Source organism: Periophthalmus magnuspinnatus, chromosome 5 (assembly GCF_009829125.3).
Source record: "Periophthalmus magnuspinnatus isolate fPerMag1 chromosome 5, fPerMag1.2.pri, whole genome shotgun sequence".
NCBI lineage: Eukaryota > Metazoa > Chordata > Actinopteri > Gobiiformes > Gobiidae > Periophthalmus > Periophthalmus magnuspinnatus.
Genome location: NC_047130.1, coordinates 32917567 through 32944495, shown reverse-complemented (window position 1 = coordinate 32944495; position 26929 = coordinate 32917567). Strand labels below are relative to the sequence as shown.

At 37.6% G+C, this 26929-nt stretch overlaps 3 protein-coding genes across 3 annotated transcripts in view; 1 reads left to right on the top strand and 2 right to left on the bottom strand.

Annotated features, from left to right (window-relative positions):
- Positions 1-11357, bottom strand: part of LOC117371643 (metabotropic glutamate receptor 4-like) — a 171160-nt gene extending 159803 nt beyond the window's left edge. The window contains exon 1 of the mRNA XM_033967337.2: positions 11110-11357. The gene's annotated coding sequence lies outside the window, so the exon portion shown is untranslated. The remainder of the gene's footprint in view (positions 1-11109) is intronic.
- A 6989-nt stretch (positions 11358-18346) lies between these two features.
- On the top strand, positions 18347-23917 carry nudt3b (nudix (nucleoside diphosphate linked moiety X)-type motif 3b). Its single transcript, XM_033965927.2, has 5 exons — positions 18347-18702; positions 19686-19796; positions 21244-21288; positions 21373-21457; positions 21715-23917. The coding sequence occupies exons 1-5, from the start codon at positions 18604-18606 to the stop codon at positions 21909-21911; spliced, it is 537 nt and encodes a 178-aa protein (XP_033821818.1). The 5' UTR covers positions 18347-18603; the 3' UTR covers positions 21912-23917.
- Positions 23918-24051: 134 nt separating this feature from the next.
- On the bottom strand, positions 24052-26576 carry rps10 (ribosomal protein S10). The gene is made up of 6 exons (XM_033965928.2): positions 26487-26576; positions 25944-26093; positions 24855-25029; positions 24358-24435; positions 24214-24269; positions 24052-24134 (listed from the first exon to the last, which is right to left on the bottom strand). Exons 2-6 carry the CDS (start codon positions 26091-26093, stop codon positions 24093-24095), a joined length of 501 nt encoding a protein of 166 aa, XP_033821819.1. The 5' UTR covers positions 26487-26576; the 3' UTR covers positions 24052-24092.
- Positions 26577-26929: the final 353 nt, after the last annotated feature.

Here is a 26929-nt window from a genome sequence, read left to right as displayed (position 1 = left end):
GACTTTTAAATGTTCAGCTAAATTGTTAATACCGGGCTCTATCTCCTGACTCATATCTTTTACTAATCATTTTTTTAGATGGGAAAAATCTATTAACCAAAAGAACACTAGGAAACTTTTAGTACACTCCTTTCCCCCCTCATACTTCCAGCTGTATTTTATTTTTGTTTTATTTTTATTTATCTTTATCTTTATAGGGGACCCAATGAGAGCACTTGGGCTCTCTTTTTCATGGGTACCCTGTTTAAAATACAACACAAACCGAAAAAACAATCAAAACAAATAAGTCCATATAAAACATCAATGACAAGTGCAGGTGTGTGTATAAAAGTTTGTTATCAGATTATTAAATTGCAATTGTGTCACCAACGTGTCCAGTTTTGCTTTTCCTTGGAGCATATTCCACTTTTGTGAAGCAAAACAGCTAAAAGCTCTTTTTCCCATCTCAGTTCTGGTGCGGCTCGACCTTAGCCTTATGAAGTCATCTGATCTGGTATTAAATGTTCCGGTATCAATAATTAACAAGCAGGTGAGGTGTTCTGGCAGTTTTTGAAGTAATCCCTTATAGATAAACTTAATGCAGTGCTGTTCTCTTCTAACAGACAGTGATGGCCAACCCACTTTTTCATAGAGCCTACAGTGATGAGTTTGCTTTTTTGAAAATCTAAAATAGTTTCCTTCTTACTCATGTGAAATGTATGCGTAAGCTATTTATTTGACTTTACTTTACACGCAGTTACTCTTTCAATATTAGCAGATGTGGAAAAGTCGTAATTCAAAACAACACCAAGATGCTTTATATTTCACTAATTTCTTGAACAACTCCTACTGACTTCCATTTGTGCGCTATATTTTGTTGCATGATGAAGAATGAGTTCCCTGACAGAGTGCATGAATAATCTTTCAATGGGTATGGGCTAGAGGGGGCAACCAACCCTCTGCAGATCACCGTATTGCAACAAATGCATTGGAAAAAGAGCTGTAGGCAAGCACGAGTCAACAGCGTAATGCCAGCCTTTGCTCTGTGTAATGTTTAATAGATTGTGAATGTGCTCTTTTTCGTAACTGAGATGGAGCTTTTCATTAATCCTTATGATGAACCAGCTCCTGCAAAAACAAGCCTCCCCCTCAGGAAGGACAAAACACCCACAGTGGGTTTTATAGGAATCTGTAAACTGTCTACTGTCTACTTGTGCTGCACTTACAGTTATGTGCTTAGACCTCATTATTAGCATGTCGGGAGATACACGTAATGAGTAGTATGTTGCATCTTGCCTGTGCCGCGCGAGGCTACCAATGCGTTACATATGCTTTGTGATCTGCATGCAGAGAGTAGGTGGATGTGCTGGAGCAATATTCACAAAGCTGGAATCGTATTTTTGCCTTTTCATGTCGGCGTGCGCAGCAGTTGGTCAGAGGAGATAGAGTAAGTGTTTGATTTTATTTTAGGACGCCCCTCTTAATGAAACCCACATTGAGGATTAACGTGTGAGCCAGGCGATGTAGGAAATATCCGCATGTGAGCACTGATAAGTCAGCTATAGCATCTGTTCTTTATGTTTGACAAATAAAGCTTTCTCCTATTCCCCTTTGCCTTCGCAGTTCCTTCCTTAGCGCTACAGTATTAAAAGTCACAGGGAGTATAACTACTCAGAAGTCTAATTGTGTCACCTGGCATTGTATTAACTGTCAGTGCAGAAGAAATGCTTTTACATTTTATATTATTTATTTACTTCCTCCTGATTTACCCCAATTTACAGATACACTAGTTTAGCAAATAGGGGCAACTCTTTGCATAGAAACACCCCTAAAGGCTTGCAGTACATGGCTCATGAATGAATTTAGATACAACCCATGGTAAAAATATTCATAATCAGTGAATTAGCAGGCATAACTGGCTCTATTATCACATGTGAGTGAATAAACAGTTTATTATCAATGTGCACTATTTTCCTTTTCTGTGGAGTTAAATCCAGTAAGAGTAAGTAAGTTATACTTTATCATTCCAGTAGTGGAATTTGTCTTATGCATTTGACCAATCCTTCAGTGCCAGTGTGCCTATACTGTGTAATATTCCAGGCAAAGTAAAATCTCCATGGAGCTAAGCAGGTGGCAAAACCTCCACCAGAAAAGTTACATACTGCACCTGTAAATCCCCCAGGTTGATGTAAGCACTGTCACTTTACATGAACTCGGCAGTTTTATTTATTTTATTTATTATAAAATATTTAACCATCTCCTCCACGTAGAACCACCTTCACTGTCAGCCTGTCAACCTTTGTTAAAAAGTCAGGACTGGTGCTTTAATCAGCTGTTACAAACTTAAATGAATCACCATGGGACATTGCAGCTCACAGACATTAAATTCCAGGGTAGATCGACCATATAGCAGCCATAAAGCCTCCCCTCTAGTCTGTTGATTCTTTGGAAGCTGCAGCACACTAATCTCGTCAAAGCAAACCCAGCTATCCACTCTTGTGCAGAACCAAAGAAAAAGAATAAGAACCACAGACTGGTTCCAAGAATACTACCCAGGAGACTAATGGGACTGTGGGCATTTTAGGGCGAAATGTACTCTCACACCTGTATCAGTTTCTGTGAAAAATATAATACAGGAAGTTTTACATCTGTTGCAATTCCAATCCTCCCAACTAAAAGACCTGCATCTTCACTGTTCTTTTATAGTGTATTTAAATATTGAGATATTTCATATTTAGCCTGCAGACAGATCCACACAGGCATTAGTGTCTCTGACAGCTATAGAGTTGCTGCCCCAGGAAAACGTCAGGGAGTAGAGATGCAAGAGACAGTGGGGGGACAAGGTATGTCTACACGGTGTCGAAAATAGGGCGTTAAAATGAAATTCATATTGATTCTGTTGTGAAACTTTTTAGAATGGTATTCATCTCAAAACTTGCGTTGTATAACCAAACTGCCATCCAGGAGAGATACACTACACATCATAAATGTCTTTGGTCAATTCTGTTCAGGAAATAAAGATACAAATGGAAATTAAGAAAACTTTTAATTTCAAATACCCAGTGTACTGCAAACAAGATCATATGATTCCTAGAGAATATGGTAAATTGTCTATAGTGCATTGGCTGTTTGAATTTTGCCATGTAAATATATGCATATGTTGTATGCTCATTTTTAGTATCTTTAAAGTCAGTTCCCCATTACTGGTTCTTCACATAGTAGGGTTGGAACTATTAATTATTTTAGTTGTCGAGTAGCCTACATGATTTTTTTACAAAATAGCTTCTCGATAAATAAAGTGTATCATTGATGAACCTCACAAATAGTTTATTTAATAATGCCATTATCCATCCATCCATTTTCTTCTGCTTATCCAGGGCGGGGGTAGCAGTCTGAGCAGGGACTCCCAGACTTCCCTCACCCCGGACATGTTCTCCAGCTCCTCCAATGGGACCCCAAGGCGTTCCCAGGCCAGCCGAGAGACATCGTCCCTCCAACGTGTCCTGAGTCTTCCTCGGGGCCTCCTCTGGGTGGGATATGCCCAGAACACCTCCCTAGTGAGGGAATCCATTGTATTTATTATAAAAATAAAAACTAAAATTTGTATAGTCCAGATAACAATGATTATCAAAATATGACTAAGATTTTATTAGTCATAGGCTACAATAAATCACAGTTGTTGAGATTAATTAAAAGTATTAATTAAAAAAAATAGGCCAAATGCACAGGGTTTTCCATCACATAATGTTAATTCTAAGATGGTGTTTTCCTACGAATGCACTGCACCGCACAGGTGAGGAAAACTAGTGAAAATCTGTTTTTATTTCCATAGCTCTGCCATCACACCTGCTTGTATTATTTCATTATGGAGATGTCAAACAAATGTAGCAGTGAAATCAGCAAACATTACACAAGTATGACTCAAACGGAGGGAAATATGATCAGAAATGATTGCAGGAAAATGCCAGCAATCCTTGTCTCTGCCACATCACTGTAATTATCAGTCGTCAAGAGAAGTGGGATTTATCTAAACTCAAGCGTATGGGCTGGTATTCTTCGACACACACAGGAGTTTAAAGCAGATGAAAATGTAGTGTGTTGGAATGGTCTATATGTTAATTTGCATTTGAGGATGCTGTGCCATGGAGAGTATTGTTGACAGGAGGATGGTGCAGTCTTTTGTTAATTTGGTAGTTTTAAGTATATGCAAAGAAAGAACAAACCTGATGTTGAAATTGGCTACTGAAGAAACTGTATTATCTCTGTTTCTTTTAATTATTTTGTTTAGACACTTTAAAGCTACCATCTGGACTATTTTTTTTATTATTATTGTTGTTATTATTATTATTATTATTTTTTTATTTTTTTTTTTTTAATTTTACCAGCAGATACTAGATGTGAAACCTGTCACTCCCTCCCCTCACCTGACCTTTGCTCAGGCTCACCTGTGCTCTCTGGTCTTCTTCTGTCAGACTGCAGTAACATAGTTAGTGTCTAGTGGTGATAAATGAAAATACACTGAGGATGAATGAATGAATCTTGTTTTGTTTTGTTTTGTTTTTTGTTTTTGTTTTTTCAGGTTTAGGGCTCAAATGACACAAGTGACTGCCTTTTACTGGTCTTTTAATTAGTTAATTAGTAAAGGGAACATATTTCAAGGTGGATATAAAATGTAGTTATGTAGGTAAAACTTGCAATGAAGCAGCAATTCATGACATTAGCAATAATAATAGTAGTACTGTTACCACTTTGGACTAGCTCTATGCTGACGTATACCAATGAACAACTTTATGAAATGGTGTAGCATATGATTTACTGTAGTTTTAATTTTAGTTTCAAGGACTTCCATTAGCTTTTTGCACTGATGAAGAAATCAATTTGATTATATTGCAGAGCTGTGGAGGCATAGTCAGTGTTTGGCTCAATTCTCGAGGCTGTTATAAATTATACTTGAGTTCAGTTTTGAAAATGAGTTGGTGAGATGGAAAGCTGGCCATAGAGTCTGTGGGCCAGACACAACTCATGCCAAGTGTTTAATTCACAAATATTTATGCTTTAGCTTTCATTGTTTATTATAAATTTCAAAACTTCAACTTGCTCCATAGACAGAATGTAACTGATGTCCCACACAGGAGCAAAACAAGATGAAACTTTCTGGCCACTGAAATATCAAGTACTATGTGACATCACACTGTGCTGACCTGAAGAGTATATACCTATTACACCAATCATACTGTTTTTTATACCCCACACCTCCTTTTCTCCCCAGTCTCCCCTGACTCTTCTCTCATCCTCCAGACCCTGCCAAGTTAACCAGCTCTATTTGAAATGTGGTTATGGGTGGAATTTAGGTGTTTAGTTCCACTTTAAAATGTCTAGTTTTAGCTGCGGTTATAACATACAATTTAAATAACACAGTTAAACATGGATGAAATTGTGTAAGCATATTCTTTGCTTACTTATTTGCTGTAGAGATTTCGACATTGGGTCATTCTAAAGAGACAGTATCAACACTGAATAAATTGGTTTTGCCAATTTATTTTTCAAATATTTGCACAGTAAGGAGCTTATGGTCACTGAAATACAGCCGAAATGAAAATACTACAAAATAAGAAAAATGCACAATTTGAATCCACAATAGTCAAATTTCGCCTGCTGTTATGCATATAGCTTGATACAGTGATGGCGGACACATGTAACATAAGCCACTAAAAGCTGATGATGTGATAAGTCTATTTTTGGGCTTGGAGTTTGCATCATCTTGACAATTTCTCAATCTTGGACATGGATCAAGATAAAAGGAAATTCTATACAGAAAATGAAAAAAAAAATGCAATGAATCCTACGGTGTAACATAATGTGTGTAATGCACTGCTGATGTTAAGTGCACTCATTTCACAGTCCATTTAACACAACAATACCCTGGAAGAAATCTCCACATTTGTTAGAAGCCATGGGCTCTGACAAACCCCACCCATGTCCTTTGTTTCCTTGTCTTGTTCATTCAGAAAAACTTTTTTTTTTAAATTATTATTATTAATGAATGCTAGAATCCACACGCATTAGCTCTGCAGTGGTCGGTCAATATTTGGATGCAGATGACAGTGTAAGATGCATTGCCGATATTAAAAAGCAATTTGAAGATTCAAAAACCTGTTGCATAGTTCTATATTTACCCTACATGAAATAATAGAGTGCATTTCTACAGGCTGCAGTATCCGTTACAAGGACAAATATTACTGGACATTCCTATCCATAAACTAAGAATAGGACTCTCTCACTACATGAAATCCTATTGGATATCAATTCTATGGCAGTGTGGATTGCATTACATTGTAGAAAAACAGTGTATGTGCCTAGCTTGTGTGCAAAGAGTGTGTGGAAATTTAAAAATAAAAAATAACCCCTTCGAAATGATTGACTAATGCCAAATATTAATATGTGGGGACAACTGAAATATGTTATTGTAATTTGAAAGTTCTTTAAGACTTTAAGACTTTACCTTATATTTAATATCTGGGTAAAGGACATTTGGCATTAGCAATCAAGTTTTATTGTATTTTTATTTTTATGGTAAATTAAATTTCTAAAGACATGGAAAAAATTTTGTCATAACTGTCATCAAACTGTCATTAAATTGTCAATCATTTATATTGTTATTAACGATATTATATCGTTTCAAGTCCTTATCTTTTCAATTTTAGGTAACTGTGATTACTGTTATACAGTTAGACAACTAAATCAACAAAATGTCTGCATAAACCTTATGATAAATCTCCATGGAAAACAGTATAATACACATATAAAACCATCCATTCATTTTCCTTTACAACCTCTACACCCTGTACAAAGGCTAGTTAATTACAGGTCTAACACTTACGGTGCAACAGACTATTTTTGCATTTCATTTGTATTTCATTAGCAATTTAGATCCTACTGTGCATACTTTACAGGTATGTTTTAGATGTTGGAAACCCAGAGTACGACAAGAGAATATATAGTCTCAACAACAACCTTCTACTATTGCAAATGGGTAAATTCTTCTGTATTATTTTAGGTAAGCACACACTATATGTATCATTTTTTTCATCCTTTATAGGCAGTTATCCTTACAACATCAGACATCAGCTGACCTACTTATTTTCCATTTCTTGATACATTGTAGTATAGCCATGTTTTTCATTTCCTCTTTGCTGTGGTATTGTTTGGAAAGGCTCATGTGTGAGCAGATGGTGTCTACAGAGAGGAGAATGAATGTGGAACCTGTACACACACAAACGCACACAACCATACGCTACACCACAATACACAGTACTCCAGTAAAGCCTTTGTAAAGGGAATAACTGAGGGGGGTCTATCGGGAATTTCACTGGTGTTCTGTTTTGGGAGCGTTTGTTTATTGGATTCTTACTTTCTGCTACAGTGCAAAGACATGGGGAGGCCAACACATCTCCACAGACCACAAAACAGGATCAAGCCCTTCCTCTTACGCAGTATCTTTGATCACCGTCATTTTGCTTCAAGTCATTTTGATCCTGGTGTCAGTGTAAGATAAATATGAATTCATGTGGTGGAAAGATTATTGGATTATATTATTGGAGACGAAAAAGTTAAAACTGCACTGTGTAACTTTTCTGATGGGGGATCCTCCTCTTTTTGTCTCCTGGAGATGTTATTGCTTTGCCTGGAATGTCCCGCTGTATGGAACTACACTTATCTGTCTTGCATTCAAGATTCATCACCTCTTTACAGATCTGACCTGTAACTTGACTTAGTGGTGTAATCCACTTGTCTTCATGGAGTTTATTGACATACTGTGAAACATCCCAGGCAAACACCACCAGCAAGTGGTGGACCCCCCTTCAGAAAAGTTACATAGAGTACCTTTAGCAATCTAACTTAGGTAATGTCTAAAGGCATTATGTCTGGAGACATTCCATTCTATGTACGAAGGTCATTCAATAATAAGGTGGATTTTTCGGTGTAAGGACTTTTAATGCAGTTAGAAGCTTACTTTTTTTTTTTTTTTTTTTTTTTTTTACTTGTTTTTCACATGGATTCAATTTCTTTTGCAGATTAAAAAAAAAACTTTGAGAGTTTTGGCGACTAACAAAGATGGCCAACCAAGAAGCATGCTCCAGTAGTGAACAGCAGTCAGTTATCAAGTTTTTGGTTGCTGAAGGGTGCAAACCCGTTGAAATTCATAGGAGAATGTCAACTGTGTATGGTTTGATCACCTCATTAGACCTCACTTCTGTAGGCCTCCCAGGCCTGCCTTCATCCTATATATATATATATATATATATATATATATATATATATATATATATATATATATTTTTTTTTTTTTTTTTTTTTTTTTTTTTTTTTTTTTTGCAAAAAAGGGAAAGAAATAAATTAAACCAAGCTAAAAAGTAATGTCGCAAAATAAATACATAAAAGCCAATACAATAATATATTTAAAAATAAAACACAGACATTTATAGAAGCTTGCTAAATCATATTGAAATGGAAGAACAAATTATAATTCTAAAATGTACTTTGCTTCTCCCATCTCCTATTGTTTTAATCTAAGCCTCTGCAATACTCCCTGTGCATCGTAGCTAGTCCATGATACATCCAGCTACATATGGGTGAAGCAGGGGGTTTTCTGCACTTGCTGAACTAACTCAGACGACAAGATAAGCCACACCAATACTTGGGAAAAAGTAAGTGTATGATTAGTTAAACATCTCCCCAACATGCAATCTTGGCAAACCTACAGCTCAGCCTATCTCTCTGGGGGTGAAATATTTCTTACAGGGTCTCCTTTTTGCTAGATCCACATAGGCTATCTGTCATTGAGATGAACACCAAAACAAGCAATAGCCACACCAATCTATGGCATTAATTGTATCTCATGGGAACAAAAATGTCTTGACAAGATTGAATTAAAATCTGGCTTTTTGCTGTGTCAGAGTTTTCACATAATTACTGTCTGATATGAGGAGCAGTTCCCCCCTTGGCTGTATAAGTTCGAAGGGATTGCAGACAATGGCATATTTGGGCTGTAATACCCTCACCACCCCCAACATTGAATTGATATGAGAATTAAGATAGCACCAAGCTAATCTCTGGCCCTGTTAATAAAAGGGGCCATGGGGAGAAGAGGAAATAGCAGCAGTGTTTTTAATGTGTGTACAAGGTATTTTACTTACATTAACAATTGATTCTCATATTTTAAGGTGAAAAGTTTAAAAAGTCAAAACTGGTTAAAATTGAGTTTTGTCACACACCGAGGAAGCAGACCACCACATGGATGTTTTTTTTTTTTTTTTAAAAGGACTATATAATGCAGGACTAGACCATGACGGGACAAATATTACATCTAAGCACAAATAATGCTCACCATGGTCAGTTTGAGAAACAATATTTAAAGCAGAATAAAATGAGAAAGGTAGTTTTATGATTTATTCTCTATCCATTGCTGAGACCATACGCAGTGGCTTTTAAAGAGATTTTACAGTGCTGGTGGAAAAGGTCACCATCTGGGATAACAATAAACAACACAGACTGCCCTCTGGATAATTACAGCAGAGATGAATATTCTTCACCTTGTAAGTTCTTTGTTAAACATAATACACTTCTTGGCTGGCCGTATATCCATTGCCATACCAGTGGAGATCATTTTAATCACATCTATTTGAATCAGTTCAATAATCAGTTGTACCAGATCACCATATGGATGTAATGAGGGTTCAATGTCTAAACCTGTCAATAATAGTGTTCTGTTATAATAGGATGTTAAAGATTTGACAGTGTGAGAGTAGCTGAAAGAGCATCTAAAATCATAATACGAAGGATTGCAGAATACAAAATTTACTGTAGATACTGCCCATTCATTAAAGACTTGGGCAATTTCTTAGCTGTGACAATAACTTGAAAATGAAGTCTGATTGCTAGGATGCACAAATACATGTAAATTTACATCCACCAACCTCTACTCTGTCTTAGGACTACAGTGTTCAGACTTTTCAAACAAAAAAATGTTATGCTTCAATAAGAGGTAACAGCTTTCAATTTGAGTATGACATTCTGAGGGCTTGCATTTGCCAACAAAATATGACATAGCCAGAATATATCCCAAAATGGTAGTGATACTTAAGACCGGGGTGTCTTGCTTACTACTCCATCTAGTGGCAAATGCAATAAAATCAACAATCCTAATAAGATAAGTTGAATATTGAAATTACTGTTTAAAACTTCCAAAATGTGGCTTTGTCAGCACATTCCCCCATCATGCGGTATTCTAAACTTTTTACTCCAGGACTATGACTGAGCTCCAAGACTGAACTAAGGAGGACACTGCAAGGATTTAAGACAAGCTGTAGAAGCATCTTGTGTAAAGTGACCATAATATAGATGTGTGTCCGCGCATTAGCGAGGGTGAAGTTCCAGCTGTGTCTACGCCTATTAAAGTTAACTCAGGCGTACAAACATCAGCAGTTCTAATATGGCTCTCTTCTCTCCATTGTCTCCTACATCTCCTGTGCGTCGTCTACAATATACATAATGGGATAATGTACATTTTGGACAGCATAGTACAATACGAACCCTGTACCCACGTCAGCCAGTTGGGTGCTCCCTTTGTACGTGACTAAACTACATTCAGGGCTGAGGGGATGAACGGGGGGGGCAGTTAGGAGAAAGAATACGCGGCTGTTCTTGTCTCTTCCACGCTCGATGTATAAAGGCAGTGTTGTCAGGGGTCCTCATCTTATCTGCGCTTTGAATGACTGAGCCATTGTTAGATTAAAGTCACGTATAGCAACAGTTTTTTTTTTTTACAATGACTCACATTTTAGAGAGACAGACTTCAGACCTATCGTTGCAGCGCAGCGAGGCACACAGCTCCACGCACAAAAACGCTGCGCCTTGACGCGTAAGAACAATCAATGCACCTATTCCAGGGCGTTGCACTTCTTATTGCCGGGTATACTTTCTAATATAAAGCTTACAACAACATGTACACAATGTTAAAATAAACAAATATCAATGAAGTGGACACGATCAGTTGCCATTATTGTAACGCTCCATTAATTGAAAAGAACTTGAATCCATTTGTTTTTTTGCAGAGAAGGCTGCACTTACCGCTCTCCCATCGCGATTCCGCTGCTTGTCAGTAGAAGTGATATCCAGATCCAACGCACGAAACGTGCCTTGTTCTTGTACTCTTTGTATGAGAATTTGGCCTCCTGTTTCAGTTGCTTTTCAGCATCTAAACATTATTAGTGGATATTATCCAAAGAGGAATCCGGGGCTGCGTCGCGATGCCACTCTCCCTGAGTGGTGGGAACGCTGTCCACGGAAAAGTGGTGCTGAAAAGTCTACAGCTGAAACTTTAGGTAGAAAAAACGGAACGACTAATAAAGACTAAGACACTATGAAGAAAGGAAACGGATTGACTTGGTATTAGAGCGCATATCCCACACCCGAGACGAGTGCGAGTGAGGAAGAGAAAAAGATGGAGCACTTTCCAGCTGATAGACGCGAGACTGTGCGCTCTGTTCTGTGCAAGACGTGATTGATGTTGGATGCATCTCGGCGCTGCGCCTATAGCCTATGGAGAAATGCAGCATCAATGAATGGAGGAAATTGGTGTGTAGATGGTACAATGCAGCGTGCCCATTCCCCACGTTAAATATGTCACGAGAATGCATGAAATTTGGTATCCTGTTTGAAATATTTATACCCCTACACTTTGTAAATAGTTTAAGGACAAAAGATATTTACAGAAATAAAAGCAAACCATCTTGTTTAAAGTCTTAAAAGCACGTTTCAACAAAAAGCAAAAGAGCACAAATCACCGCAGAGAACAGAGACAGAGCGAATTGTTTATTAAGTTTCTGTTTGTTTGTTTGTTTGTTTGTTTGTTTGTTTGTTTGTTTTGTTGTCTTTTTGTGTTTGTTTGTTTTTTGTTTTGTTTTTGGGTGTTTTTACTGCGTAAGTAATCATATCCATAGTGTGTGGCGTTACCGATGTGTGGAGGCAGTGAGCAGTGCAGCATGTTCGCACTGAACCCTGTGCGTAAACCATGACGAGCGAATCGAGTCCAATCACCGACTGCGAAAACTCAGTCGAGATGTGGTGTTTTCTCCCTTTTGTATTCCCCTTTGGTTTTACCCCTTCTCTTTCACATCTTTGTATAGCATAATAACATAAAGTTCTATGTGAGCTATGCCTAAGAGAGCGGTATTTGGTTGTTTATAATGTTTAATCAAAAGACATGAAGCAAAAACAAAAAACAAGGAAAGAAAAAAGAAAGAAAGAATATTAGCCTATCATTGTGAGAAATGCTGTTTATGGGGCATCAAGTACATTTTCATAAACTAAAACTTACTTCAAAAGTCTAATTACTGCTCAACAGATAAATAGTTCCACCCTGTAGTGAACTGTATAGCTACTACTCAAAGGGCGGGGGCACATAAGAGACTGAGAACGAAAAGAGGGGTGGGGGATTGACTAATTTTCAAATTTTAGAAAAAGCTCCAGAGGAAAGGCAGGTGATAATTGTGCATCCTGTCTGTGGGCTGACTGAAGTTCCTCCTGAAGATTTGATTACAGGTGGCGTTTAGACAGAGGATAAGGGAGAGGACACAAGGGGAGACACATGGGTTATACCTGTGGAAATGTTTGTGCTGACTTCAAGGCATGAGTGTGGGTAAAAGAAACAATTGGTGTTTAAAATGCATGTTCAAAGCGTGTGCTCACACCCAGAATTAAGTAGGAAAACAACAGCCGACAACTGTGGACTATTGTAAATCAATTCAGTCCCAATTGTTGTAATAGAATGATCTCAATTTGTTTGTTTATTATTTACAATCAAACATCTTAATGAATTTGTTTGTTTGAATGTAGCTCTCAGTCTGTCACTGAAATAAAGCTATCTATTAATTAGTATTGCTAATTATTTATGTTACAGAGATAAAATATGTTATTGAGTGAAGTCCAAAATCTCTCTGCTTTGTGAAAATGTTCTGGTTTTGGATAAGATTTTCAAATGACAAATTCACTGTAATTTCTTTTACTTATATGCTTGTGTTTGCAAGTAATACTATTTTTTATGACATTTGCACTGGCATCTTAACGTATCCTTAACTGGAAAAACACAGTTATTTTTCACAGCATGTGCATATGCCTCTTGGTGAAAAATTGATGTTTGTTACAAACAGATTTGCATCATATAAAAGCACAAAGATAGAAAAGGATATGTTGACAATGCAAACTAATATGCCATCAGATTCCCAGAGAGATGCTTCTCTCCTTAACAGTACTGCTTCAAGATCAGTATTAAAACACATCTTCACACAAAGATGTTTATGTAAGTAGTATTTTAAAGTTATATGGTCAGTTATAGCAACCCTTATTCGGTATTACATCAAGGAAGGCGAGAAAGGCCAAGACCAACCAATAGATTATGTAATATGCATCTTTTTATGACTTTTAACTAAATAATTTGAAATCAAATCTGTCTGTATAAAACCCCTCATCCTGCTTTCTTTTGTTCATTTTACACTCACACAGTTTTGAACTCCTCATGGGCTTTGACCCTGGGCCTACGATACCAGGCAACCTTGTGGAGCTCTCCATTCTTTCAGTTTGAAGATGAGTAGACTATAAATTCGGTTGTATCTTCATTATCCCTTAGAGTATATTTATGTTTATTCCAATATGTTTGGTTTAAACCCAAATTTACACTGCCATCATTTTTATGCCCTTTGTATTTCCTAGACCAAACACTTTTTCACTGCATCCACACAGACTCCACCCAGCTCTTCAGCACCTAGTAACCTAACTTACAACCCTTTAAAATGTTTAAACTAGACTCTGTTTTTTGCTTAATTGTTTTTCATTGTATTGGAAATCACATCCAAATCAGAAATCAATCAGATGAATACACCCACATAATATTTCCATAGACCATAACTTATCTGCCTATAAACAGACTGCTTTGTATGTGCATAGATGAACAGTCAGAGTCTTTACAGTGAAGGTCCCTGTGGCCCTTGGAGCAGCTGAGCCCTGAATATTCATCTCTACCTCTGCTATTCTGCAAATTCCAATTTGAAGCATACACTAACTGACAACTGGGGACCATGCACATAAACACACATCCAAATGCCACATATTATTGAACAAAACTATATGTGTTACTCTATAAGGTTTTGCCTCCATCTGTTTTGGTTGTGCATAATATGATAAGTGAATCATTTAACCAAGGAGACTGGGTGCATCATGAGAGTTGGTTTCCCTGCTCGGATTCCTGTGGAGACGTCTTGTCAAACCAGAACACGCAGGACCCTAGGATTCCCAAAACACAAGGCAAACTGAGATTACATTTTTCAATAAGCAATGGGGTGGAGAGGAGAGAATTAAGACATGTTAATTTGAGTCATGGTGATAATCCCAGTGGAAAAAGGCATAGCTGCAGTAGCATAATCAGCTACACCCAAGATATCTCTTATTTCATGGACATATTTAGGGAGTTATAGTTAAAATGGAAATGCAAGGGGTCATATGCTTTTCAGTAAAGATGATCAAACTGACTAAGAGTTTGAGATGCTATGTTGGAATGAAATGTACAAATGAAATCACAAGCAAGGAGGTTGTTACTACAATCCATGGGCTGTGGGTTTCCTGTAGACATTTAATGAAATGAGGATGAATGCAAGACTGAATATGAAGGTGTACTGGCATTTAAATACACTTCAACCATGTGTAAATGATCAATGAAAACTAGTTCTCACATTATATTAATATTCACATGTTGAACTGGAAGGTTCACTATGTAACTTTTTAGTGGAGGGTCCACCACCTGCAGGTTTCCATGGAGGTGTTAATGTTTTTTTTCTGGAATAAAGAAATATGTTCAATAATATGGCATTTAAGTCCTTATCTGTAATTAGATTGGCCGATGTGGTCCTGTTGTATTCTCACATAGCACCATTAGATGCTATCTATATTACTGAGTGTGCCGGCTTTTGTCTGACAGAAGAAGACCGGAAAGTACAGAGGCCAGGTGAGGGGAGAGGGGAACAGGTTTCACATCTGCAATCTACTGGTAAAAAAAAAAACATATGATAGCAGCTTTAAACTTGTCTATTTCTATGGACACAAGCAGATCCCACAAGGCCAAGTTACAGATCAGATCTGTGGACAGACTACCATGCTGACAGTAAAAAATGTGCATTTTCCAAGGTATTTTTGAGGAATTAAACCTGTGAAAAAAGCCAGATAGATAAGTTGAATGCCATGCTGTGGAACATTCCAGGCAAAGGAACATCTGATACACCTTTAACAGACAAGCTTACCACGACGGAAATGTTGTTGGATTTATTTAAAAGGCGTTATTTTATTCAACAACCCCACACTTCCAACTTCAATTTGGTCACTTAAATTACAGACTCCAATTCAATTAAATGGTTTTCTAATCCTACTTAGGCAGTGTATGAAGAAAATGCGACTTTGACTAACTTTGGCTGAAATTATTATTAGCCATTTGTGACAAATCATTTGAAGTTACTCAAAACTTTAGTTCAAATACATTTTAAAACTGTAGTTTTCCGTGAAAATGTGAACATGGTGTTGAGGAAGTAGACAGTTTTATGTGTTTGTGTGCTTTCTAAATTTATTATACTGTATATCATATTTTTATAAGGAAGATCTGGAAGGAATATCATTTGTTTTAGTCACAAGGCTCATATTCACCCCCCGCAACACCATGAAACCAGTCATGTGGCTTTGTCTTGATATGGACCCCTGTTACAGGACTTTTGAATATAAAAAAATGAATAAATAAATTGAAGTGACTAATTGCAGTGACAACAGTCTTAATTTTCATCATTTGAAACACATGGATAGGTCTATGTTGGGATCTGACATCCATTGGCGACTGTTAATTTGACTAATCTGAGTTAATAGAGACACACATATGTAAAAAAAAAAAATAATAATAATAAATAATAGGAAAGCATGCACCTCAATATTCCATGTGTGAGTGAAATAATACGTTATATTATAAACAGATGAAAGTGTCTGTCTTACGAGCTCAATATATTGCAATAGTAAGTTTATATATGTGTGTTTTTCTTTAAGGCATTATATGGACTTTTTATTTATCTCTATAGAAAATATCAAGACAAACACAATAACTACCAGGTGTATTTTATTTATTTTATAAATGTTATATATGCACTGCCTGTTATATTTTTGGAAACAAAACTAAATAATCTGACAAAAAATAGGAAAAAAGTAAACAAAATAATCATGTATGGCCACACTTGGATTTTATATTGGAATTTGTAACTATGCATAGGATTAAGAGTCTATATGAATCACATCAGTAAACTTTCTTGTTGTTTTGTGACAATATGTCTCTATGTATGTGTATCTTGCCAAAATCTCAAAAGAGGAATATAAAGCGCAGTATGTTGAAAAGTAAGATGTACTATGTTCTAAAAATACAGTTTCAGTGGGAGTGCGCTGAGTGAAGTAGAGAAACTCATTGTGGGTTACAGCAGTACAGCAGAAGACATGTTTGAACCAGACATACAATTTATGTTGTAGCTTAGGCCTATGTTTATTAAGGTTTAAAATATTGAAATTAATGAAAACGGTAACTGTATTGGATTAGCTAAATGAAAAGAATACACAATATTTAAATATTTTACTAATGTTGCATGTTAAAGGACTAATCATTGTTAAAAAGAAGTACTCTGAAATGAACCACTTTTACACGATAGAATATACACTTGCCTCACAGCACCCCCTTCTGGCTAGAAATGTGCAGCCACTTGATTATAATACAATTAATACAGAAACTGATAAAACGTTTTGAAACCACATATCTTTTACCTTAACTGAAAAATATCAATAAGAATGCTTTGCCGTAAGCCTGGAATATTCCCTGGCCAACTTTTTTTTCTAATTTATATCTTCAGAAATTTACCTAAAGGAAAAAATAAAATGCCAAAGCCATTCTCAGAGTATGTATTCCTAATTTAGTAATCAAGCATTTCAGATCTGATTTGTGATTGTAGGAATATCACGGGCATACCACAGTCACTTTACACCTTGAGAAAAGTCACAATCCAGTAAACTGCTTCTGTTGTGTTAAGCTAAATACAATCTGGCAAAACACAATCTGGCTGCAAAGGTTAATGTTCCCAATATCTTAGGAGCCTTTGATTAAACAAAGCACAGTTGCTGGTTGCCTTTGGCTGTGTCTTGTGACACCATACCTCACTTTACCTCACGCCATATAAAAACGTGAGGTAAAGTGTCCTTGCAGGGACACAGATCACAGTTGCCCTGAGGCAGACTGACAGAGACGCCTGTGTAAACGTCCTCTTTCCATTCATTCATAGCGGTGAGCGGGGAAAAAAATAAAAGTAAGAAAATTCGTATGAATAAACAAAGCACCGGCCTCATCTTTTCTGAAAGTTTTTGGGAATAATTACATTTAATTTACAATTGTATTTTATTAGTTACATTACAAGAGTATTTGAAAGACTACTGAAATGACGAACGCCACACGCAGAGATAGCGCCCTCTATTGGGAAAGTACAAACATGCACATGTTGCCGTTACTCTAGAGTGAGAGGTTCACAAAAAGAAAAGGGTTGCCTTAGCAACTGCAGATAATAAAAGTGCAACCTCTTCAGTGTTCCCCATCCACATTATCTGACAGTGAGAAGACTCATCTATTGGTCTGAAAGACGAGATCAGTGCACAAAAGAATTGCTGCAATACATTGGTGTCATTGACCAGTTATTGTGTCAGCATTGCTGAATTTTGACCTACAAATGTTATATTTTACGTGGATATGCTTTATGTGATTAACCCACATGAGCACCAAAGTAATCTGATTCACACATTCAAGCCATTACGTTAGTTTAAATTGACGATTTAGACATGGAAGATTACAGAGAAGATTTAAATCCTACTTCTAACCCTACTAATTTACCAATTTAAATGCCTATATAATATCACAGATTATCATTAGTAATGTGAAAAGGTGTCGATAGACCTCATACAGAAGCTACCCAAGGCTACACCGTCTGATAAAAGCGAAGATGAGACCAAAAGATTTCAAATATGGACAACGGGGCGCTGTCCATTACCTGGGGGTGCTGAAACATAACATTTACTAATTTCACCTGCCATGAAGAGGTGATATTGTTTTGTTTTTCAATAAATACTGAATTAAAAATGATTGCTGCGAGTTAAAGTTAGCCAAGTCACGTCATGCCTGTGAAAGGGAAAATGATTACTCGTAGTTCAGAAGCCGGCTCTAGCGTGCTGTTGCGTTTAGCACGTAGTGGTGGCTTCCATTCTTCAACATCAAGTAGGATGTTTTCTTACGCTGTCCGATCTTTTAAAGGTTAAATTACGTCGTGGGCGTAGCGGCTCCTTGTAATGGCGACCGTGCCGTAGCAGTGCCTAGGGTTTTGAAAATGAAGCGGAGAAGAAGTTATTTCTTTTAACTAACGCGCCTTGGTTCCCTCCTGGAGGACTTTGCGTCTGTCAGTGTCATCATTATACGAGGCGAACTTAGCTGTGGAATTCTACTTTTGTGCTCTCGAAATGATGAAGCTCAAGTCTAACCAGACTCGGACGTACGACGGAGACGGTTTCAAGAAGCGGGCCGCTTGCCTGTGCTTCAGAAGCGAGAGCGAGGAGGAGGTGAGTCCGGGGCTGTGGAGGTCTGTTAGGCCGAGCTAACTTTAGCTCACAGCGGCTATCGGCTATAAACTTAAATACTGACCATCACGAATGTTTCACACGTTGTTTTTCCTGAATAAAACCATAGTTGATTTGCCGTTCATCAGTAAGGTAGAATATTTAATTAATTTCATTTCATCTTTGTCATGTTATGTAAGCATTTGTAGCAACATTGAGCTAGCTCATTCGGCACTGCTGTAAAGAAACCTGCAATAGAGCGACCTGTTAGCTCAGTGCTAACGCTAACTAGCCGTGCTGCTCCTCTGGCAGCCACAGCCCACTCACAACCTGTTATCAGCTAAAACTTTATACATAACCAGGCTTGTTATCAGAAAGACCATACATTGACTTTGTCTTTCTGTACATTAAGAACTCTGTTCTATGAGGTTAGAATGAGGCTATTTGTTTATTTTAGTGTACTAACGTTGGCATTTGCACTAATTTTAGCCCGTTAGCTGGTTATTGTTTACGTTTTCCTAATGGCTGCTTAACAAGATTGTGTCTGATGGGTGGACGCAACACCCAACCTTGTTACCCTTTGATCATGTTTTATAACGCTTCCTTCCTAGCACTAAATCTAACAAGGCTACCATGCACAAGTTTTCAGTTCACGTGTGATTTGAAAAGCTGTTGTTTAAGTCAACAAGCCAGCACAAAGATGTCTTTGTAGTTTGTACCAAAACAGTTAACAAAGAAGTGGAGACGATTATCCTAATACCTCATGCCGGTTAGTTGGTGGGGCCAGATTTTTAGCTGCACAGTCCTCTGATTACGGGAAGCCATCAGCCTGAATGTAGTTATAGAAAGTTGCTAGTGACTTAAAAGTCCAATGTATGATAACGTAACACAGGGTCCCGCCGTTAGAATATTATGTCCACCAGTACACAGTGAAAGAAAGCTGTTTTTTTTCATTTTCTTAAGAGTATCAACATGTTGTTTCACAGGTTCTACTGGTGAGCAGTAGTCGGCATCCAGATAAATGGATAGTTCCTGGAGGGGGAATGGAGCCAGAGGAGGAGCCCAATGTTGCTGCAGCTCGAGAAGTTTGTGAAGAGGTTAGTTTTGTTTGAGGATAACATTAACACATAATAATTGCTGCCTACTTACAGGTAGTGCTATATTATATGTGTTTCAACCAGAGTGCACTTTTATCAGTCTTCTCCTTGCACATGGTTACTGAAGGCATTGACTCACAGCCAGGAATATTGTTCTGAGAATACATCTCCATTTGTTGAGGATGAGCCTAGGGTTGTAGATGGATAGTATTTCACCTCTATTAAATCCTGTCTGCATTTAACTATTTTCTCTCAGAACTCCTACGTACGATCCAATATCATAGCCCCATGTTTGACAGCAGTGTTTAGTTGTCAAATTTGGTCCTGCAGACATTGAACATTTTGCTTGCATTCATAAATTACATATTTTAAAGGGAGGGTATGTAGCCTGCACTCTTACTGGCATAAAAAGGAACCACAATCACTACTGAACTTGGGTTAGCCAGTGTCCTAACCTATACAGTGAGAACACATACAAGCTGCATTTGATGGGGTTTTGAGAGTTCAGATCAGGGTCCTTTTTATGTGTATTTGTAACTGGTTTTAGTCACAGAATCTGGCAACCCAAAGTGAGGGTCATTCTGCCTTCTGGTTCTGATCTGACTTAAGAGTATATCAATCTTGCAAATGTTATTTGTAAAGGCAATATTATCATTAATCATATATTTTGTAACAAAAAACGGTCCCTCCTCATATGTTTATCTGCTAAGACACATTTTCACTTTGTCAGAACCTCTTCTGTTTGTAACTATATTTCCTTGGATACACAGTTCAGCCCTCGTGCTTGCTTAAGCCTCTTATTAGACGGTAGTGTAGCGGGACCTATCCTAATCCCTACAAGCTGATTCTGATGACCATATGAACAGAGTCATTATTACTTTTGGATATGTGCCGAGGTAATAGTGCAGAAGCAAGTCAAAGGTTTGAACTGTCTTTGATACTCTAGTAGCTAACCGCCATGAAGTACCATAAAAACAGTGTTATAACTTGCAGCTTCAGTGTAGCTCTGTTCTGATCAACAGTACTTGAACTAAGAAACATTTAGTATCATAAAAACCTGACACTGTGACCTAATACACTGTCATGCTTTAAGGTTTCTAGTGGTGGCCTTTTATTTCTTTAATTTGATCTTGCTGAAGAGTCAGACCTGAAGGCTGTGATACTGTGTCTATGGTACAGTACATGGAGTCAACATTTATTTATAGACTGAAACTGGAACCAGAAGAAGCTGCAAAGATGTCCGAAGTGCTCTGGCCTTGTATCGGAATACAACATGCATTTTACCTCTCAGGCAAGAACAACATATCAAAAAATGTTGTTCCTCAAAGATTATTCGATGCATTTATTTTTGTGGTATTGAGTTAGAAGTTGCTATTTAAAATGTGTAATACATAAAGTATTTTCCCTCAAGATTAAGTGTTTTGTTTCATTTTTGTCTTTTGTACAGGCTGGAGTTAAGGGGACATTAGGACGCTTAGTTGGAGTATTTGAGGTAGCTTGAAGTACAACGGCATACATGCTAAATTCATAATTGCGGTTTTGAAAATTGCTTAATGTTTTTATTTTCTATCAACAGAACCATGAGAGGAAGCACAGGACATATGTCTATGTGCTTATTGTGACAGAAGTGCTGGAGGACTGGGAGGACTCAGTAAACATTGGTAAATCATTGTTTATTTGACAGATATTACATATGTTGAAGGTGCACTATTTTTCGTGATGGAGGGTCCACTACCTTCTTGTCTCCATGGAGATGTTATTGAATAAATAACAATAGTGTTGAACATTCCTGGCAAAGCAATAACACATGGAGACAAGCAGTCCATCTCAAATGTTACACCTTTAAAAGTTGTTTTAAGCAACTTTCACGATACTCGGATGTTTTAACTTTTATCCTGGTATCTTGTTCTATGTACAGGGAGAAAAAGGGAATGGTTTAAAATAGATGATGCCATACAAGTGTTGCAGTGTCACAAGCCTGTGCAGGCCACCTACTTTGAGGCTCTTCAAGAGAGTTGCTTGAACACCAATGGGACGCCTTTGGTGGCCACGATAGGTGGCGACTTGTCCCCTACCTACAGCATCAATCAGAGCTCTGTCTCAGGTATCAGATAACTAAAACCACAGCCCTGATGTCCCCTGGAGCTTTCGCTACCACTTGCTCTTATAATTGTGTAATTTCTATTATCTTATTTTGTCTCAATGACATGATTTGCCTTGCCAACTCCTTTGTGCCAGAATGTGGCACAGTCTTGATGACAAGTGTTGGGTGAATAGTCTGAAAACTTTGTAAATGTAATTTTATGACCGAACTTTTTTTTTTTTTCTTTTTACTTACTGCATGTCCCTTGGCTACCCTCATTCTCTTTCCGATGCGACCTTAGCGTGACATTTTATTGAATGCAAGAACTACTTTTTACTGTTGTAATGTAAAGTGTATACCTAGTGCTTACGCTGAAGGCTCTTGGATGTCTTTTAATGTCTTTTTATTTTTTTGTGAATGAATGTGCCCATTAGTGTTTTTCCCTCCCTTCAAGCATAGAGGTTTCTTCTATCTGTCTTGCATGAGCACTGTTCAGTGTTGACTTTCTGGGGTGAGCTGATGCTGACTTGTGCTAAGGTTATTCCTTACTGTGGTTGTTGTGGCTGTAATCTAAAGGATGCGGCCTTAAAATGTCAAGAGTTTCTCCTATTTGAGGAACTAGCCATGCACTACTCTTCAGTGGAGCCTACTTGTTTTCAGCAAGAGTGAAAGAATGTCAACACAGTGTAGAATTAACCACATTTTCACAGTGTCTTTACCTGTCTAAATAATTCTTGTTTTTATTTTAACTATATGTGACTATTAAGTCTTCCTCCACACTCAGAGAGGGCAGAAATAGATTTCTAACCATGGACTTGCAGCACATATCACATAAGTTATTAAAACTGTTTCAATAATTAACTTTACACATTCATTTTTTAAATTAAAATGTTTACATTATTGTTTGACCTTAGTGGGCACTTTCATTATGAACACCTGTATTTTATTTTTACCCCTTGTTTAGTATTTAAACTGCATCCCCAAAACACTCAAACATCAGTTTGACATTGAAAGTAATAGAATCTATAATGCTGTTGTTTTGGCAAAAATGCAGATTAAACAGGCCTTGTACAGTTGGAGACCTTGTTTTTAACATGTAAAATGCTTTGGATACTATTTTGTTTCTTTAACGTCTGGCAAGTCTCTTCAGCCAAGCTGCTACATGTGCCTTGGCATGAAGTGGCTGGCTCAATACTGTGAAACTGGAGGCTCTGTAGATAGCATGGAAGAGGTTTTTATTATAAATTGTGTATTTCTGTATAGATCAAAAGGTGAGTGCTAAGGACAGACACCTATTACATGTGTTGGTGCTCCGTGTCATTTCAAACAAGGCTGATGTACTAGCAAACAAGTGGCTTTGGAGTTTTATTAGCACTACTTCTGAGGCTTAATAAACAGGAATGTGGCTGAAAACTCATTGATTTCATCTAAAATCTCTTAAATTTAAATGGCTCACAAAATAATGAAGTGCTTCAAATACTGGATCTTTAATTTCAAATGTAGGCTTCCTTAAATCTGCTCCATAAAAGATTGACAGATTCAGATTGTGATTGGTTGTAATGATATGAACAGTAGTGACAATTACAATCTTTATCAACTAGTTGTGGAGGTCAAAGGCTAGTGATAATGCCCAGAAACTCATGAAACCACACATTTAAAATTGTGATAGTGCAACAAAACACTGACAGGAATTTTCCTATTGTGATTTGCAAGATATTGAAAGTAATGCAGTTGACATTTCAAATATCTTAAATGCTTTATACATCCACTTCCTACAGAGTTAACTCAAGAATTGACCCAAACCTTTGCCTCCATCTCATGGCTAAAACTGCATTTTCTTTCAATTATTCCAAACCATCTCACATTGTACTTTCAGCCACAGACCTCAGCCTTGAAGTTACATGTAAATGCTGTCCAATGTCACTGGAATTGTTTTCATTGTTTGTCATTTGGGACTCTGGAATGAAACCAGTGTGAGAAGACTGAAGATTGTAATATAAATGTGCCAACAAATAAACACCAGTATTTCACACTTCAATGGTTCATTTCTCATTCATGCACATATAAGCTCTATAAATTCAGTTCAACTAGTATGCCAAATCTTAAACATAAGACTACCATAAAAGAAACTGGAAACCCTGTAACAAACATGGGAAAAAAATACACAAGATCAAGTTTTTTTTTCTTTATTATACATAAAGGGATTGTAAAATTTACTGTGGCTGTTGTCCTCTGCCACGTCCAAAGCCACCCCTCTGCAAAAGACAGTGTTAACATACTTTTAAGTTGGGCAAGACAGACCGTGTGAGTACCATGTATTAAAGTGCTACTTACAAACTGGAACTCTGTTGCTGCTCCAGCACCAGCCTCTGCTTTCTTGTCAGCACCAGCTACAAAAGCCAAAAACAGGTTAAGTTGGTCATTACTCCAAAAAAAAAAAAAAAAAAAAAAAAAAAAAAAAAAAGGAATTATACTTACGAGGAGCAGCAGATCTTCTGTATGCATCTCTATCAGCCTCACCACGGTTAAGGCGAGCAGGCCTCTCTCCTTCCATTCCTGTTAACATGTACAAGTTCACGTTGGACGAAAAAACAAAAGTGAACAGTCACCTAATTACAAATAAGGGTAGGAATGACAAAATTAATCTTTTGAATATGGCAATAACTCTCATGACATGTATTCAGTTGCATTTACTGGAAGACCATGTATCAGGCAAAATTGACCACAAAAGTGCAGAAATCTCCCTTTCTTATTTGGAAGTAGTCCTCCCCACCATTTCATTTTTATTAGTGCTTCATGCCGCTTTTTATGAGAAAGCCTAAACTCAAATTTTGCACATGTTTAAAACATTCACAATATTAAATTTCCACCCACCTCTATGTGCAGAATAGATTTAATCTACTTCCATCTGTGTTTTAAGAAAACTACTACTAGTCAAAACTCCAGTTCCACTTCTATGAAATATAAGCATTTACCCTTAGGCCTGGGCCTTGCAGTCTCGGGGCGGGTCTGGCGGCGCAGAGTTGCGGGCACAATCTCTGGGGGAAGGTGGAGGAAGTCTCTCAGGTACTGGATGCCCTCATTTGTGAGGTACCAGTAAAAATGGCGCCAGGCAAATTGCTCCTTGACATACCCACAGGACTTCAGGGACTGAAAATTAAAACAATTCAACTGAAAAGCTGCAGACATTGTTTAATTTATGCTTATTAAAAGAGCATATTGTTCACCCCTGGATGGCGTCTTTATTTGTATATTTAGGCATGTAGGGCTTATCCTGAAGTAAAACTCCCATTCATTAAAATATATACATTAAGAGTTTGAAAAGCTTGCTTAAGGTTTAATCAGCTTGGTGGCAAGTGACAGAGGCATCAGACATGAGTTACTACATAGACTTTGAAGGTTCAATGTAGGCCATTCATGAATGGAAAAAATTAACTTCCAGTGGGCTTCAAGATGGGTGGAGAGCTCTTCAGTGTTCAGGGGTCAGATTTTTTAAAACGTGACAAGTATGTAAAGACTGCAAAAACTGAGCAGACTTCCTTCAGCCTTCTCTACAGCCATAAAACACAAGGGTCAGAGTTTGTAGAGCAGACCACACATATTGCCAAATGCTAACCTGGTTTGGAAAGTCATATGTGCAAGATTTTTGTACATACACATGCTTTAGACCCCAAGTGATTTAATGATGTCACTAATGTCTTCTAAAGGCTGATATCACAACACAGCTTATAGTGCATTTGGAGTAAAGATAAATATAAGCTGTAGGTCCCTCAATAGACAAATGCCTATCTGTATTTTTTTTAGAATAATGTACCAACAGTGAAGGCTGCGATAGGTTTCATTTATAACTTTATGAAGCATCTCAGGTCCATGAAATGGGAAGGGGAGCTTTATCAAGTGTCCCATTTTAATATTTCTCGCGGGGTGAACAGATGTCTTCATCACATCATGGAAACCGTATGCAGCATGTAAGTCACGACAAACATACATTCAGTGTGCAATTTCAAATCTGTTGCCTCCTCACAACGTGCCCTGGTTATACAACAACAGGGTGCTTGTCTCACCTGCATCGCTTTCATCACATGAAGGTTGGGCACGTTCTTATCAGCTAGTTCGGGATGCTTGGCCAGGTGGACGTCTTTTTTGGCCACCATGACTCCCTCTTTGAAGAGGAGCTCATAGATAGCAATGCGATTCTTCTTGGGCATCAGCATCTGAAAGATGGAGGGTGTTACGCGTTTGCCAAGCTAACCTGTCAGCCTACACGTATTCTTTGTGAACATTAGTTACGTAGTATGCATCCAAATGAAATTTAACTTTATGAAGGCCTGTACAATGACGTTTTCAGTAATCTGAATTATTAGCAAGTAAGAGTAGGTTAAATCTTCGCAGCATTTAGTCGAGAGCGGCAACCGATGCTAAACATCGCACCGAGACACTTGCCTAACTTCACAAACAAAATACCAACAATTACCACGCGTTGGGTCCAAAATTTGTTCAGATATGTGTTAGTAACAACGTAGAGGAATGCGTAATGAACGTCATGTGGCCAGTACTAATGCGATGATAAAGATATATTCGGATTCTTTCACAGAGTTTGATTTTACCTTTGCCGTTGATAAGTGACCGGAGCCGGAAGGAACGACTGTTGTTGACCCGGAAACGTTATCCCCATGGACGGTGACCTGTGAAAATAATTCACCTCCGTGTGGTGTGGAGGAGTCTATGGGAGTAGTATAAAAATTGCACTATTATACTTTATTCCTTGGCTTTATTACTATGACGATTGCGCTGATATTCAATAAGCGATAACTCTTTCGTGATGGCAATAATTTTCCATCAAAAAGGAATGAAACATACCACATTTAATTTATGCCCGTGTTTCATTTAATATTTATCTGTGTACATTTATCTTGAAATGTGTGCGTTTTTTGAAATTATGTCATTGTAACTGATCATTTACGATGTGTGAAGTGATATAGTCTATGGTCGGATCATCGGAACGTACTTTTACTTTGGAACACAAAGAGGAAAAGCAGATCGTCTTCAC